Below are 17795 nucleotides of genomic sequence, written 5' to 3' on the forward strand. Positions count from 1 at the left end.
GAAGCTGGGAAGTGTCTGTCCCTAGCTTTCAGTCACTCCCATAATAAACAATCACTAAACAGCTCGCTGCCCTAGGCAACTGTTTGTCCAGCTTGGCCAGGCCCTGAGACTCAGGCTGGGGAAGGGGTGGGAGGTACTCTCTGGAAGCACAGTTCAGGCTCTGAGGCCAGGGAGCTTGGCTTGGACCAGAAATACTGTTTGGGAGTTAGCACAGCTTCGCGGGCTTGGAGGGCCTGCAGAGGGACTCCAGATCTTAATCCGAGTTGTCCAGGGAAGTTCCCTGGGGGTAGCAGGAGCTTGGGGCTGGGGTGTGGGAGGGCAGTTGAAAGAAGGACTAACAATCTTGTACTAATTGGAAATAAGGTCATTTCCTGCCTCAAGTCTCTCATCTACATCTGGGACAGTTGGCAGTTCTGCTAGTCATCCAGCCCTAAGAGACAGCTCCTTAAAAACCACCACCCCACCATCACGAAAAGAGAGTAACATCACTTTAGGTACTAGGAGCTCAAATTAACCGGGTTCTCCTTCAGCTATTAGAAAATCTTTTTTTCCGCTGTGATCGAATCTCTTGGAAGCTCTGTTCAGAATAAGCAAGGGGCTTCGGGAAGCAAGGAGAGGATGTGCACAGGGTTACTGAGGGTATGGGATCGGTGTCTTCTCTCAGCAGAGACAGACATGAAGAATAGCAACGGTTCTTCTTGATTGTAATATTTCCTCTTTATTCTTGGGGAATTGGGGGTGTCTCCTTGGGGAAAGGCTGTGTAAGGAATAAGGAACCTGTTTAAATGCTTTGCATCCTTTTGGTCGGCGGTTGCTTTCTATGAAGTCTTTCTTTCCTCCCGCGTCCCTCGGGCTCGCCCCACTGCTCCAATTTTCAAGCATCCTTCCCCAGGAACCCGTACACTCTCCGCCGCCTGCTGGGGAAGGCGTTCCCGGTAGGAAGCCAAGGAGACGGGATTCTTGAGGGCGCCCAGGGCAGCCGGAGCAGCGGGGCCCGGGGAGCGCCGGCCGGTTCCCGGTTCCCCGGCCGCTGCGCGCCCGCCGGCGCCTCTGGGAGGCGCTGGTTCCCGGCGCGGCGGCAGGAGGCGGTGCGGCCCAGGCCGAGGACTGGGCCGGAGAGCGCCAAGGGGCCGCGGGGCTCTCACGGGGCTGCCCCGCGCCCCGCCGGCCCGCCCGCCGGCCTCGGCCTCGGCGCCCCGGGGCCCCCGCGCCGCCCGCACCCCCAGCGCCGCGCCGGCGCCTCGGCCGGTGGCCGGGGGTTATGAATGGGCGCAGCGGAAGCACCGCCCCCCCCGGACGTGACGCTCGGCCAATGGCAGCGCGGGCTGCGTGGATGGATGAGGTCAGCGCTGTCGTGTCGGGAATGGAATGTGTAAGTGTAACATTCAGAACCGGGTAACATTCGGCGACCGAACGCGGCGGTCGGCAGCGATCGCGCGGGGGCCTGCGAAGCGCCGCTCGGGGCCGGCACTGCCCGCGGGGAGGACGCGCCGCCGCCGTCACCCAGCGCCGCCGCCGCCGCCGCCGCCTCCACCAAGCCGGGCCGCCGCGCGTCCCGGGGGCCGGCCCCGCGAGCGCAGGAGTAAACACCGCCGGAGTCTTGGAGCCGCTGCAGAAGGGAATAAAGAGAGATGCAGGGATTTGTGAGGTTACGGCGCCCCAGCTGCAAGATGCACTAGCCGGCTGAACCCGGGGATCGGCTGACTTGTTGGAACCGGAGTGCTCTGCACGGGAGTGTGTGGATGAGTTGAAGTTGCTTTCCCGGGGCTCGTTTTCCGCGCTGCCGAGAGGAATCCGAGAGGCAAGGAAATCACTTCGTCTTGCCATTGATTGGGCATCGGGAGCTTTTTTTCCCCCCTCTCTTTCTTTTCCTCCGTCTTGTTGCATGCAAGAAAATTACAGTCCGCTGCTCGCCCGCCCTGGGTGCGAAATATTCAGCCCCGCTCTCTCCCGTCCATTGTGCAACCCAAAGATGAAAGACCGAAGGGGAGAAAGTTAAAGAAATCGCCCACATGCGCTGGATCAGTCCACGGCTTGGGGAAAGGCATCCAGAGAAGGTGGGAGCGGAGAGTTTGAAGTCTTTACAGGCGGGAAGATGGCGGACTGGAGCTGAAAGTGTTGATTGGGAAACTTGGGTGATTCTTGTGTTTATTTACAATCCTCTTGACCCAGGCAGGACACATGCAGGCCAAAAAACGCTATTTCATCCTGCTCTCAGCTGGCTCTTGTCTCGCCCTTTTGTTTTATTTCGGAGGCTTGCAGTTTAGGGCATCGAGAAGCCACAGCCGGAGAGAAGAGCACAGCGGTCGGAATGGCTTGCACCACCCGAGTCCGGATCATTTCTGGCCCCGCTTCCCGGACGCTCTGCGCCCCTTCGTTCCTTGGGATCAATTGGAAAACGAGGATTCCAACGTGCACATTTCCCCCCGGCAGAAGCGAGACGCCAACTCGAGCATCTACAAAGGCAAGAAGTGCCGCATGGAGTCCTGCTTCGATTTCACCCTTTGCAAGAAAAACGGCTTCAAAGTCTACGTATACCCGCAGCAGAAAGGGGAGAAAATCGCCGAAAGTTACCAAAACATTCTAGCGGCCATCGAGGGCTCCAGGTTCTACACCTCGGACCCCAGCCAGGCGTGCCTCTTTGTCCTGAGTCTGGATACTTTAGACAGAGACCAGTTGTCACCTCAGTATGTGCACAATTTGAGATCCAAAGTGCAGAGTCTCCACTTGTGGAACAATGGTAGGAATCATTTAATTTTTAATTTATATTCCGGCACTTGGCCTGACTACACCGAGGACGTGGGGTTTGACATTGGCCAGGCGATGCTGGCCAAAGCCAGCATCAGTACTGAAAACTTCCGACCCAACTTTGATGTTTCTATTCCCCTCTTTTCTAAGGATCATCCCAGGACAGGAGGGGAGAGGGGGTTTTTGAAGTTTAACACCATCCCTCCTCTCAGGAAGTACATGCTGGTATTCAAGGGAAAGAGGTACCTGACAGGGATAGGGTCAGACACCAGGAATGCCTTATATCACGTCCATAACGGGGAGGACGTCGTGCTTCTCACCACCTGCAAGCATGGCAAAGACTGGCAAAAGCACAAGGATTCTCGCTGTGACAGAGACAACACCGAGTATGAGAAGTAAGTGGCTCAGCTGACGGGCCTCAGCGGGTCAGACCCCGGCCCTGCCCACCTGGTCAGGTGTGAGGTTTGGGGGATGGGGGTGGGGCAGAGGAACCCTCCGGTCCTCTTCCTCCTGCTCTGAGGCTGGGACTGAGCAGCCTGGTTCGGGCGTGTGGCTGGGAGCTGAGGACTCAGAGTGTGAGCTCCTTGGGCAAACTGGGAAGCCTGGAGCACTTTCCTGGGCCAAGTAGGTGACAGTGCCTCCCTCTTGCTTGGAAAACCGTCAGGGCGATGTGTCTCCTACGAAGGGTGTGGGTTTGATTCACGTTTGGAAACTGCACTTCCCCAGGGGTTCCGGGAGGGTGTTTGTAAGGGGGTCTTGGGACCCGAGAGTCTCTGAATCCATCCACAGTCTGGGGACCTTACCCCAAGATTGATTTTATTTGCTTTTCTCATGAGCAGGGGGCAACTGCTTTCCCAGGAATTTTCCATCCTTCAATTGTCATCTTTCTGTAAACCTTAAATTTGAGTTAGCAGTGGAAGTGCTTTAATTTTAACTATGAAACTTTCTGTGTCTGCTTCTTTACTCCCCATGGCATTGACTTTTATGAAGGGAAACTGTAAGCAGGTTGGGGCCTGTGATCTTGCATTCATTCATTCATTCATTAATTCATGTATGTTTATATGTCTCTATCCTGCCTCCTCAGGAGAAGCTGTTTTTAAAAATCTGGGCCTTAGCTCCACTGCTGTAAACTCCAGTTGCTAATTTAGATTTCCCTTTCCCTTTTGTCTTTATCAATTTGCATGTAAATCGGAGACTGTTGCTCGCTGAATGGGTGTGAGATGCCTCCTTAGTTTCTGGAGTGAAGCAAGTTTTGTCCAGTTGCTAAGTAACTGAGTTGGATACTTTGTAACCCTTCTCACTCTTCCTTTTCCTTCCCAGTGACAGTAACTGGCACACTGGACTTGGGGTCAAAACAAGTTTCCTTGAACCTGCTGTAACCTGAGCTTGAAGAGTCAGTTTCCTGGTAGATGGGGTGGGAGCCCCAGACTCTCACTTCTGTCTGGCTGAGAAAGAGTTAGTGAGCTCCTACGGTGCATTTCCACGTTACGCCAGTTAAAAACCAGAGCAGCCTTGTGCTACCCTGGGAAGGATGGGGAATCTCTCAGCTGAGTACAAGAGGAACTGGCAGAGGCTGGCGGATTTTGCAATTGATTCATGAATTGCAGAATAGGGGAAACGCTTCGCAGACCTGATTGGAACAGGAAGGGGCATGGTGGGGAAACGACCCTGAAATGAAAGGTTTGATTGTTGTCTGCGGATTTCCTCAGACACTCTGGCCTCTCTGCAGGAGTGATTGGGAGGGAAATTAAAGTCCTCCTGTACTTGATCATAGACACTGAAGGAGAGAGTATCAAACACTGGGATTCCCCAACCCCTCTTGCTTTTCAAGCATTAGAAAGGCCCGAGGCTGTAGGGTCAATTATGACTCTAAATTTTACTCTGCTTCGGGGACAGTTATGTGTGAATGTTGGGTGCATTTGCAATGGATTAAAATTTTCTGACAAAAGAAACAAACTGTGGTTAGTAATGAATGCTTTGTTTACACGACATTTACATTGACCTATTCCTGTGGGTGCTTGTAAGAAAAAAAAATGCTTATAGCCTTTGAGGAATTTCTTTGTCTGGTTTATGGTGGAGTAACTCGAGATGAAGTCTAACCTTTCAGCATCTTATAAAGCAGTCTCATAGCATTTTGCAGAAGGATCATGATGGTCTTCATTCTTCTAAACGGCCTGGAGCTGAGATCTTACCTTAAGACATTTGAATTATACATTTATTTGGGAAACACTCTCAATCTGATACAACAGTCATGTCTGCTTTATTCTCCTAGTCCCCTAATAAATATTAGATGTCTCCATTCTCTGCTGAGGCTTTTTCTAGAGATTGGCAATGAAGGGAGGAGGGGTTGGTTTCCTAGAAACTTTAATTTTTGCTAATTAAATTTCACTCATTTTTGACCTCTTTGTGATTGGGCCAAGAAATCTGACACCCACGCCCTTGTTTTGGTGTATGTTTAAAGACCACAAGGGGTCAGGCCTCAGGATTTTGTCTCCTCTGAAGAGTGGCATTTAGTTAGGAAAGCAAGTTGCCTCTTTTCTCCCGAGCAGGGATTTCTTTCACAGAATCACTACTAGATTTTCTCCATTCCCCTTTTGCCTGCTTTCCAGCTCTACCCTTGTTTCATAGGACAGGATGGCGCTGCAGAGTGTTTGCATTCCTTAGCCTGGTCTACCTGGAGTTTTAACTCATCCTTCTCCCTGCATTATCTGAATGCTTTGTCTCTGAGACATTGTTGCCTTTTGCCATTGACTTTGGAAGATAGGAACTTTGCAGAATGAGCCCTGACTTGTGAGAATGCCCACGTAGCAGGCATCCCGTGTTGTCCTCAAGTAAGCGCAACTCTTGTACTTTACTACTTAACACTGATGTTAGTCCGCCTCGCGTGTGTCAGATGTGGAACTCCTCAAATCAAATGCTGATCTCTCTCCAGGCTTGTAGTTAGGTCTGTGGAAGTCATCTGTCTGAGTCTGACTTCTCATACTGACTTCATCTTGTGACTTTTGATTGATCACCTTGAACCTCAGTTTATCCTTCGGTGAAATGGGTTTTAGACTGCTTCAGGGAACCCTAAGCATTCATTTGATAATGGCTTGTAAAAACGGGATCGGTTTTCATTTACTTCTCTCCTTTATTAGTGAGTGCCTAGGAAAAGGCTTCCTAGGTTTAATTTGCTGCCACTAGCGACCACATATAACTTTCCTTTGGACTTCTGGGATCTGGTAATTAGATTGAAAATTTATGGTGTCATGGTTGATTTAGGATACTATAGAGTATGTACAAGCATATCAACTAAAAAAAATTGCTTTTAGGGAAATTTAGCTTCATGTGGCAATAAAGATTTAGTCAAGGACTTCGGTCTCACCTGCACTTTTGTGAAAATCAAACTTGTATTACTAAAGATAATAGAAGAGCTACATGGAAAAAAGGAAAATACTTTTCTTTAATAAAGGAGCCGCATTTCTGACCCAGACTTTCAGGATTGTATTAAAACATCCATTTTTATGACGCCCATAATTAATTTTCATCAGTTCCATATATTAACAGACGTAGACGACACCAGCTAAAATAAGTCGCTGCAGTGATTACATGATTTGTAATGTGGCTCTCGAGAAATTCTCTTTTACATCTTTTGAGCTTCTTATGCATCCTTACAGAATTACTGGATTTTTGCATGAACTTCCTAGTTCAAATCCCTTCAAAGGGGAAACTTCAAATTTGGTTTTCTGAAAGAGAAGAAAGAGAAGGAAATGAGAGGTGGCTTCTATCTTTGACCCCTCCCAGGAAAGCAGTGGTGAATATTTTAAGCAGCTCTTCTGGGAACAGGCAGGATTTTGTGCAGACCTTTTGGACATCTTTTCCTGTGTTTGTTGAAGCTGTTCCTCACAGTCCTGGTATTTTTAGGGTCTTGAAGGTAAGTGATCATTCAGTTTCCAACATCCTCATTTTACAGATGTGGAAACTGGCGGATAGAATGTTAAAGGGATTTGTTTAAGTTCAGCAAGCTGGTTAGGAGCAGGGGTAGCCCTAGAAAGCAGGCTTTCTGCATTTTCCCCCTTGGTATTCCATCAATTACAGACACACTTGAAAGCTCTCCAGCCAGTGGAAGATCCATACTGATGATGTTTCTTATGGGAATTCTCTTGGAGTCATTTGGAAAGCTGATAAAGACGTTGGACAAACTTTGCAAACAAAGAAAGCACATACACGCACCATTTGTCACCTAGTTTTAGGGCATTGTCAGACTTGAGAACTCTTGCTCTAGGGCCTGCATTTTTCTTTTCATTGCTAACTAAGGTGGAGGTCCCCGGAGCTGTTTAATCTAAGTAGGAGTTTTTTGGACCTTTCAATTTAGCCCTACGCAATTTAGGGAATAGGCTGTGAATTCACTGAATGGTAAGTTGAATTCAGATGCATTTATCGCCAAAAAAAAAAAAAGCATACAAGTAAATGATTCTATGTTTATATTCCCCATCATCCCAAACTGTATTACCCGACACCTTGGGCAAGTGTGATCCAGCAGTGAACCCTGGAGGAATGAAAGGTGGAAATTGTGCTTCTCAGGTTTTCAGTGTAAAATATTAGCACCTTTTACCCCCACAGGTATATGGTAGCACAAGAGCATTTCTAAAATAAACCACATAAGCACAGTTTTAAAATAAAGACAGGGCCAGCCCTTGCCAGATTATGAAGTTGGCGATCTATCTTCTTGCACTGAGGTTCTGATGCTTCCTGCTCCCTCGTTTCTCACCTGCTCTGAACTTGCTTTCTGGAGCACACCTGAGAGCATTTACAAGGAACCCCTAAAGGTTGCGGTTTGGGGCGCTACTTCTAGGGACATTTGCGAATTGATTGAGTCCAGTTCACCAAGTGACACTGGAAAGAGGAGTCTGTGACCTGAGCTGGGAGCCTGGAGGAGGTTGTCCTTCAGAGAATGCCTCGCTGCTAAGATTTGGGCAGGCTCCACCCGTGGAAGGCCCCCTTTGGTCCCTGTGACTGTGACGGCAGATTCAGATGCCACAGATTTGGCCGAAAGGGGAACTGTCACACACACAGGTGGTGATTGTTCTCTTTGTCCAAAGGCCTGTAGATGTGCCCTGCCAGGGCCGAGTGCTGGGAACACCTGCCGGCAGTGATCTTGGTTGGGTTCACTAACGTCGCACCGAAGGTGCTTGACAGGGCCTGGCTGCTTGGCTCACAACCACCTTGTCGGACCATTTTACAGGTGTGTAAACTGAGACCAGCTCTGGTGAGGTGGACTGTCTTCGGCTGCACAGCTTGTAAGTGGCTGACTGGAGGCTCCAGCCCAGGTTTTCTGGCTCCCATTCCTCTTGTCTCTGTGAGGCCTGCTGCCCCCTCATCACAATCACTTTTCGTCACAGCTTCTTCAGAGCAAACCCATTAGGCTGAGTGGTTACAGATTCCGCCGTCCCCCAAGCATGCTCGTGTTTGGACATGAACGCTAACGACTGATTGTTTTTCCTTCAAAGCTCTTCCTCCTGTGACCAAATTCCTTTAATGAACAGGGACTCCTCCCTCCAAACTGCAAGAGATTTGTTCAAGGCCTGGTGTGAAAGTACCTTTCTTGGCTCAGTGCAGCCTTACGACAACTGTGTGTAAAATCCCCATTTTACAGATAGGAATCCTGGCCCCCAGAGGCGAGAGGAGGAGCCGTGGTCACGGCTGGTGAGAGAATGGCAGTGTTGGAGCTGGGCGTCCAGGATTCCAAAGGCCACCCTCTTTCCTCTACAAAATGTTGCCACCTTCGAGAATCAAAGGAAATTTCTACCTGTTGACAGTTGTCTTTAGTGAGTTTATTATGAATCGGGTGTTTGTATGTCCTATCTTTTTTTTTTCTCCCCCACCGCTTTCATTTATAAACACGTTTCCCCGGGAAGAAATTTGGCTTAGAGATGTGATCAAGATGGCCCGTTGTTTTGACATTTAAGCATTGACCTCTTCAACTGCTCCATTCAGCGAGCACTATAACATTGTCTCCGTAGATTCTGCCCTTAAATCTCTCCTGGAGCTCGTCTCAGAAAAGGGAGGAAGTGAATTGTGTGTGACCTCTGCCCTCACTGATAGCACCTTGCAGGGGGTGCCCTGTACTAGGTGTCAGTGAACCGGTGAGATGGGACCGGAGTGACTGTTGCCCCAGGTGGAAGGTGTGATCCGAGGGAAATGGGAGGCCCACTGGCAGATTCCATTCCCGACAGAAGGGGCCAGGCTTCTGGAACGTGGCATATCACTGCTGCCAGGCCCTCGGGCTCCCCAAAGGAAGAACAGCCCTTAAAAGATGTTAGAAGTCACAGAGAGCCTTTGTGGAAAATTAGGAAAATGCAAAAGATATGACTATGAATATAAATTTCTCCCTTAGCCCCCCTGATAAGAGCTAACCACTGTTATTAAACTTTGGTAGTTGGCCTTGTGATTATATCATTCTATCTCTACAGATCCAAGTACATTGCATAGATATGTTAATTATTATTTAATTAATAGTCAGTACATTCAACACATTTTCCTGAAGTGCCTTGTTTGTGTCAGACACATAGGTGTTGGAGCTGGGGTGGCCGGGAGTGAACAAATGAACAAAACAAACTCTGGGCCACTCTCATCTGTCAGTTTTATAAAGTTGAGGTCAGACGTCAAATGTATTTTGGCACGTTGCTTTTTTCTTAACGTGTTCTGAGAGCATTTTCCTCCCCTACTAAATAGGAAAATCCTATTAAAACTGAAGTGGGATTTTTAATGGCTGCATGGTTTTTCTTTTCTTTTTTTTTTTTTTTAGTAACTCAGAGCTGTACCATAGTTTATTTACATTTTCTTAGAGATTTAACTTGCTTCCCAACTCTTGCTTTCTGTTATTATAATTCTGTGATGAATTTCACTGTACTGAGGATTTATTTTCTTCATGACTAAGGTCTCAGAAAACACAACTTCCTTTCTCCCCCAGCCCCCAACCCAGTCCCTTTTGAAGGAACAGCTAGTTTTGAGGTGTGTCTGAGCACCATTTTAGTGAAGGAGCCACCATTAAATGACTGCTTAGATAAACACTTGTAGGTGTTAATTGGTCCTGCGGGGGGTCTTTGAAGCGCCCACAGCTTCTGTTCCCTTTGAAATTTTGTTTTCGCTGGAGCCAAAAACCTCTGTTTGTCTCTTACTGAGCAGACTTCTCCCTCCCCGTGCTCTGCAGCCTTTCCCGGGGTCTCGGAATCTGAGGGCCTAGCCTGGGTAGATGTCATTTTTTAAAGCTAATTGTATCAGCTGATCAAAGCCCCGGTTGCTTTGCTCGTCGGTTGTTGAGTCTGTGGTCCTTTAGAGGTGGCTTTACCTCTGGGGCATCCAGGTCAAGTCTGGGAGTCTAAGTGCAAAGGAGGCACTGTTCTAAGAGATTTAAAAACCAAGACAGAAAGCACGGTGAACCAGATATGCCTAGTTAGTTCAGGGCTTTCTTGGCAAGGTGATTGCTCTGAACAGCAGTGAGACGGAGGTGGGCCTCCCCGTTTCCTGTACCCTCTTGTCTTCTGGGAAGCCGTTTGGAAGGGAGCAGTGACCCTGGATTGGGGAGGTAACTGACTCACACACGTTCCTGGACTAGGTGCTGAACCTCTCAACCTCAGTTTCCACATCTGCGGGTGGGGGTCATAACACCTCACGGGGTCGGGAAAAGGTACACATGAGGTAGGGTGGGCAAAACCTTAGAAATGCCTATGCGTTCTGCAGGGTGGTGGTGTTACCAAAACCCATCTTCCTGCCATCTTCTAATCAACCACAGAGGTTTGCTCACAACCTGGTTCTTAACGAAGCCACAGAAATAACTGCTTGCCTCTTTCTTGATGCTTCATCCCCAGGAAATTGTGCTAGATGCGCTGGAAGCCCAGCCGTTGTTTCTGAGGGCTGTGGAAAGACCTGGATGGGGCCTTGGCACTTGCAGGTGGCATGGGAGCAGGTGGAGGGTGGTCTCTGGGGCAGTCAGGCACTGCCTTGACTCTGTGTCTTCCATGATCCCTGGGTGGCTGCTCTAAGAATGCCGGTTGTCCCTTTTGCAAATGACTTGGAAATACCCTCACCGGTTGAGGGTGACAGCTGGAAGGATACCTTGTATGAATGGGCTGGTTCAGCAGGCCCTTAGGTTGGGAAGAGCAGAATATCACTCAGGCCACCTTAAGTCACAGGGTTTTTTGTGAGGGGATGTGGAGTAGAAGCTGGACTGGAACTGTTCCAGTAAGTTCCCAGGACCCAGCACAATACCTGGGGTCTGCTCCTTTCTTCCTGCCCTGGGATCTTCATCTCTCCCCTAGCTGGCACCTCTGTCCCCATGTGAGTGTCTGCCGACCACTGGCTGGCCTTCCCTGAATTCTCTCATCCAGGCCCTGGAGGAAACCAGCCTGATTGGCTTTCCTGGGGATCAGTGCTCCTTCTGGGGAGAGCCATTCATGTTGGGCTATGTCTCCGGGTATGGTGGTGACTTCACAGTTAAAAGGCTAACCTGTCTCATGGCTGTACTTGATTTACTTGGTGGCCATCCTTTTGCAAAGAACAGCCTTACAGTTGCTTCCTGGGGCAGGGGCCTGTGGTTAGGGGAAGTTGGCCGGGGCAGGCACTGCTGAAGCCATATCCTGTTGGCACTGACATGTTTGAGCCTGGTGGATGATGGTGACAGCAACTCATATTTCTTTAGAGTATACTATGTGCTGCGTAATGGGCGGTCTCTGCTTTAGTCTTTCTCTCCACCCCAGCAGGAAGATACTCATTTGAGATGCAACACGAAGTTCAGAGAATCTTTAAGAGCGACTCCCCTTAGAGCCCACAGCTCAAATATCAACCGAGGGCCACCTGACTTTGGAACCACGGCCCCCGTACTGCTTCTGCACAGCTGGAACCGAGGTCACAAAGACCACACACTCGTGAACAATAGTGTGATTGATTTACGGAGTATCACTTGTGTTTCTCACCTCGAATTTATTTAATCGTCTGGCAGAGAGACAATCCCTAACCAGCTGGGTAATCTGGTTTCTCAGCCCACGGCAGATTAAAAGCAGGCAATTGAAAGGAGAGAGGGATTCTTGCAGGCAGATCTGGGAAGAAGGGACAGCTGGCAACCTAAATGGAAGGAAGCAGGCCCGGAAATGATAAAATGTAACACCCAGGTGAAGTAACGCAGCGCTGCGGTCGGAGAGCAGCTGGCCCCGAGCCTGAGCGTGTCCCACAGACGCCTCGGGAGCGTGCCCGTCAGCCCCGCCGCCTAGCACCGTGCCTGTCACCAGCCGGGCTTCTGTAAATATTTGATGAGCTACAACGCAGTACAGCCCTGACTGCGAGCCATCACTGGCCTTTAAGAAAGTAGAGGAACAAGTAATGGATTTTATAAATTTTTGAAACTCATATGGGTTAAAACAAAAATATTTTTGGTGCCCCTGAGAAGAAGCTCTCCATTTGGAAACTTATCTACCAAGTTTAGCAGATTCCTCAAGGGCTCCGGATATGTGGGGTGTCCTTGGAGTTCGCATCAGAGGCCTGGTCTTAGTGGCTAACTCCGATTTCTGGGTGTTACGATGCATATCGGTGCGTTAATGAGAACTGTAGTTTTCTGGTGGTGTGGGCCTGGAATGCTAGTCATTCTTGGCTGACTAGTGCCCCCCGAATGACTTCTTGGGCCTTGGGCTCAGGTAGAGGTAGTGGCCCTGGGCCAGGGCTGGCCTGCCCACCCCAGGTGTGGGATACGGAGGCTGGGATTGGAGAAGGGACATCTAGTCTGTTGCTTGGGGGTTGCCCTGGTAAGTATAGCTTTCTTTTTCCTACATCCCTAGGGGTGCCCGGGATGGGAACTGATGGGTGGAAGTCCAGAATGGGTTTCACATTTTGTGCGTGTATCTCAGCACCCTGGCAGATGGGTAGAAATCATCCACAGCATTTCTGATAAAAAAATATGATCAGGCCACCATCCTGAACTCACCCTGGAGCCTTCCCATAGTTCATTCATGTGATATTAAGGTGGGATTGGCCCAGCTCTACCTGACTTTCCACCCCCAGGCCCTTGGCAGAGACCACATTCCTCCTCCTCCTCCGTCTCCCCACACGCCCTCTTCTCTCTTTCTTGGAAAGCTGTCCCCCAGCTCCATTTTATTTCTTCCAGAGTCACTTCCTTGATGCCTCAGACTTGGTCACATTCTTCTGGGATGTGCTGTTAGAAACAGTTAATACTTGGCTACAGCTGTGGTTTTTTTTGTTTGTTTAACTCTGTTTTTCTCTCTGTCCAGTAATTGTATAAGCCCTGAAGGGAGAATCCATATTGTTTTTTCACTAGTTTACTCAGCAGATACTTATTGAGCACCAACTGTGTACAGGCACTGGGGATTCAGCAGTGAACCAGACATGCATCCCTGCCTCAAGATGCTCACAGTCTAGCGACTGGAGGCTGAGACACGTCAGTTACGGCAGGTATGAGAGGTGCTAGATGAAAAGCAGCGTACGGAAAGGGCTGGAGGCAGTGGCTCTCCACCTGGGGAGCTTCTGGAAATGGGACCTGGGCAGTCAGACTCTCTGGGGATGAAGTGCAGGTTTTTAGAAAGCTCACCAGGTGGTTTGGATGCAAGGTGAGAATGGGAGTGGGGGCTTTACAGCTTCAATATTGGGGGAGGGAAGGTCCTGTTGGGAAAGTGACATTGAACTCACTCACTGTCAGACCTTCACCGCTTAGCACCGTGCCTGACCGACCCACACTGGGCACTCAGTTTTTGTTGGATAAATGAAAAAAAAATTACATTTATTTAACTGATCAAAATGTTACCACTGTTGACCGTATAGTCAAAGTATGGATTCTGTGGACATCACTCTCTTTGGTTCACAGCACAGGCCTCCCTGCGCTGCCCCTAAGTTCATCATTTGCCAGTTTACCCAGAGTTTCTTTTCGTTTTCAAATGGGACGTGTGTGTTTTCCAATAAACTTTTTTTTCTTTTTCCTCCAAGGTAGTTTCTTTTCTTTCTTTTTTTCTTTCTTCTTCTTCTTCTTTCTTTCTTTCTTTTTACTGTTCTGTTGGAGATGAGTTTCTGTGAAACCAAGTTAAAATGAACTTTAAACGGGCTTTACTGCATAGTATCAATCTACCGAATTTATTGCCACAAGAGAAACCATTATGGTCTCTTTGTCGTTTCATTTTAACAGTCTGTAGATATGGGGATTTTTGTCCCCCCTTAATTGTTGTCCCCCCCCCGCCCCCAGGTGGCTGGTTGAATATAACTTTTTGGCTTACATTTTCTGCTCAGGTCACATCGCAACTCTGTGAACTGATACTGAAGCATTGCCCCAGAGTATAGAGTAACATACTGCTTAATTGAGCTATCAGGCTTCTAATGAATTCATATTGAGATTTATTATTTAATTAAAAAGCAAAGAAGAACAAAAGCAAAGGAAGGTGTACAGTTGTTTCTCCCAGTGGCCTCTGTTTCCTGCGTTTAAAATCTCCTGGCTTGTTTGTGTTCGCTAGTAGAACTGTGTGGATATTGCATAAAGTATTTAAAATGTATAGACTGAAAAAGGAGAACACACTGTATCACAATTACTTGCCTTCTTAGGCCTTAAAGTGGATTCAGATTTGCTGGCAATCATATGACACTTGATTAAATGTGAATTATGTTTTATGTTTTCACAAAGCTTAGTAAGGTCATTTTCCAGAATGATTTCTAGGTCTGTATATCTGAACCAATCTGAAGATCTAATCAGAGGGGATCTAATACTGAAACGCTTTAGCTTTATGGAGAGGCAGAGAATACATTTTTCTTGAAAACACCATTTCTTATATGCTACATGCTCCTTTAAAATTCACACTGCATTTAAAAAGCTACCTTTAAGCAACACCTTTTATGATAACTGCATTTCTCAGTATGCAAGTGTGATGTTGCAAACCTGTAAATGTAGGGCCGTCAGTCCTTTACTGATTCAAAGGCTGGAAATGTATAGTATTTTCTGTATTTAGATTGTAGAGTTATATTACATGTTTTTAAAAAATTGAACAGTATTTTATGCTAAGATAAAATCTGAGTGTTTCCTACACTTCAAAGAAGGAGTAGTGTTTTCCTGAACTTACTTTAGACTTAGTCATTTCTAAGGGGTAACCCAAGAAGGGTAAAAGAGGGCAGAAGGATTAACTATCAAAATAAATCTTTAAAAAAATTTGAGATATAATTGACATATAACATATTAGTTTTAGGTGTACATAATCATTTTATATATATATCATATAAATTGACAAATTATGATATATAGATATATTTTGAAATCTCATATGTGTATATTGCAAATGATATGTGTGTATTAGCAATATATGTATATTGTGAAATGATTACCACAGTAATTTTAGTTAATATCCATCACTCCCCATTGCTTCAAATTTTTATTCTTGTGATGAGAATTTTAAAGACTTAGTCTCTTAGCAACTTTCAAATATACAATTCAGTGTTGTTAACTCTAGACCCCACACTATACATTACATCCCCAGGACCTACTCATCTTGGAACTGAAAGTTTATACCTTTTGACCACTTTTACCTGTTTACCATTTCTACCCTCCACCACCTCTGGCAACCACCAGGCTCTTCTCTGTATCTGTGAGTTTGGGTTTTTCTGGATTCATAAGTGAGATCATATGGTATTTGTCTTTCTCTTTCTGGCTCATTTCACTTAGCATAATACCCTCAGGGTCTATCCATGTTGTCCCAAATGGAAGGATTTCCTTCTTTTTTAAGGCTGAATAATAGTCCATTGTGTACATATACCATATTTCCTTTATCTGTTCATCCGTTGATGGATACTTAGGTTGTTTCCATGTCTTGGCTATTGTAAATAACACTGTCAAAATAAATCTTAAGTCTCTATAAAAATAAGCTCAGAATTAGCACCCTTAAATTCTAAGTATGAAGTAGGTGTTCTAGGGGGTGTTGGGGACTGTTTGAGCCTCCTTGGGCCTCAGTTTCCCTTAACTGGTTTCCTGCACAGGGTCCTGTGAGCTCATCACCACTTGGGCTATCAGATCTGCACACGCATGTCTGTGTCTGTGTGTCTGTCATTTGTTTGAGGAGAGGAGCACGGTGTTCAGTCATGCTGTTGTGGTATCAGTTTTATCTGGGGGGAGGAGAAATTAGATCATGGAGGTGACCTTAAAGGTCTAGTGTAACTCTTGCATTATATAGATAAGGAAGTAGAGATCCAGGAAAGTTGGGCAACTTGCCCAAGGTCGTGTAGCTGGTTGTGACAGTGGGGGATGAAACGCATATCTCTCGACTTCCAGCCAGGGGTGGCACGGAGGTCATGCACACGGGCTCTGGAAATTGTTGCCTTGAATTTGAATGGTGGCTCTGCCTCTCGCTGTGAAACCTTGGGCAATGTACTTCTTTGCTTCCGTTTCTTCCTTCATTGAATGAGGATAAGAATAATGCCTACTTCAAAGGGTTGTTGCTGTGAGAATGAAGTGAGATTATATGTAATATGCTTAACACAGTGCTTTGTACCTGGTAAGTACTCAGTCAGTAACCCCTGTCACTGTCATTAATCTTTCTGTTCCATTAAACCATGTTAGTCTTGTACGATTTCAGATTTACTGTTTGTATTTACCATTGTTTTCATTTTGTTTCTTTCATTTGACCCATCAGTCGACAGCTCGTTATAACTGTAGCGTCCACTATGATACAGCAGCACGAGACGTATGGAAGCTCAAGGTGGTTTGACGAGTGCCCAGAATTCCAAGCACTTGTGCCTGTTGTCAAAATACAATAGACTGTCATTTCCCAGTTGTTCAACCAAGGGTGCAAATCATTCATTCATATGACTTTATGTCTTAAAATTTTTTTTTCCATTTACAAAAGTACGCATGTTTCCCCCCAGTTCTGCGAAGCTAAGCCATCTCATGGGTCTGCTTGTTCCTGCCTCTTGAAAAAGCATTAAAACCATGGGAGATGTGCCGGTGGCATCACCTGAACTGACTTTTTGAGATAGAGAAGATAATACTATTTCTTTTTTCTTTCGCAGTTCAAGTAGGCAAAGGAGAGCCATCCTGTCACAGTGGGGTACTTAGCAAATCAGGAAGTGGTAACAGTGGATATCTTTCTACTTTTCCACAATTTGCATGGCTGTTAACAACTGATGACTTTTTGTAGGATGACATTAGCAGCTGCAGCAGAACCCAGACCTCAGTACCCTTTCTGCATGCTAAGTTTAAGCAGCGTGTACCTATCCTCGATGATAAACTTATGACAGCAGCCAGAGCAAACGTTAGGGAGCAAATTTTAGCCTGTGTTCTGAAGATTTGGGAGGGTTCAGACACATCGTAATTTATATTTTCATTCTTTCTCTCAGGAGACACAGCTGCAGTGATGAACAAACATGCTGTAAGAGCTTTTCTATAATAACCATTTCTGCCACCAAGCCCAGATGTGATCTGATTCCTCCTGGACTCCACACTGTAGCAGCCCTTACTATGCTTGAGATGTGCCATGGGTCGTAGTCTGTCCCTTAGCGCTCCACCACATCCCCCCCAAAGTGTATTAGAATGGGATTATATCCTTGTCGTAAATCACAGAATCACACAGAATGCTCTCTAACATCAGCTGTAGAAAAAGAGACTCCAGGGAATACTTCATTAAGTATAAGTAAAGTGCGACCTTCCTGCCATCGCCTCAAACATGATACTTCCTGGCTCCAGACAAGAAGCAGGTGTGTGTTTTATGCACAATAGTGACTATAAGCCTGTATTTATTTATATGTGGAGTAAATATTCAAAATCCACCCCCCCCCGGGAACATTACTGGATCAGTGTTGAATATTGGGTTTGTTTTTTTTTAAACCAAGAATCAGCTGCTTTTTCTTTTTCCCCCTCTCATTCCAAAGGACTGCCACAAAATAAAATGTGTCCCCTTCTTTCTCTCAGTAAGCTGACTTGCAGGTTCCGGTAGCAGCGAGGTAAAAATACCGTATTGTATTTCCAATTAACTCATTTAATTAGATGAGGTGAATTAATTGGATTTTTTGACACGTCTCTTAAAGTCTAAAATACT

At 46.8% G+C, this 17795-nt stretch overlaps 1 protein-coding gene across 1 annotated transcript in view; it reads left to right on the forward strand.

The window, feature by feature from the left end:
* The first annotated feature begins 1374 nt into the window (after positions 1–1374).
* Positions 1375–17795, forward strand: part of EXT1 (exostosin glycosyltransferase 1) — a 258520-nt gene continuing 242099 nt past the window's right edge. The window contains exon 1 of the mRNA XM_010988434.3: positions 1375–3143. Within this exon, the coding sequence (XP_010986736.1) occupies positions 2182–3143 (962 nt within the window). The 5' untranslated portion in view covers positions 1375–2181. The remainder of the gene's footprint in view (positions 3144–17795) is intronic.

This window comes from Camelus dromedarius, chromosome 20, assembly GCF_036321535.1.
Source record: "Camelus dromedarius isolate mCamDro1 chromosome 20, mCamDro1.pat, whole genome shotgun sequence".
NCBI lineage: Eukaryota > Metazoa > Chordata > Mammalia > Artiodactyla > Camelidae > Camelus > Camelus dromedarius.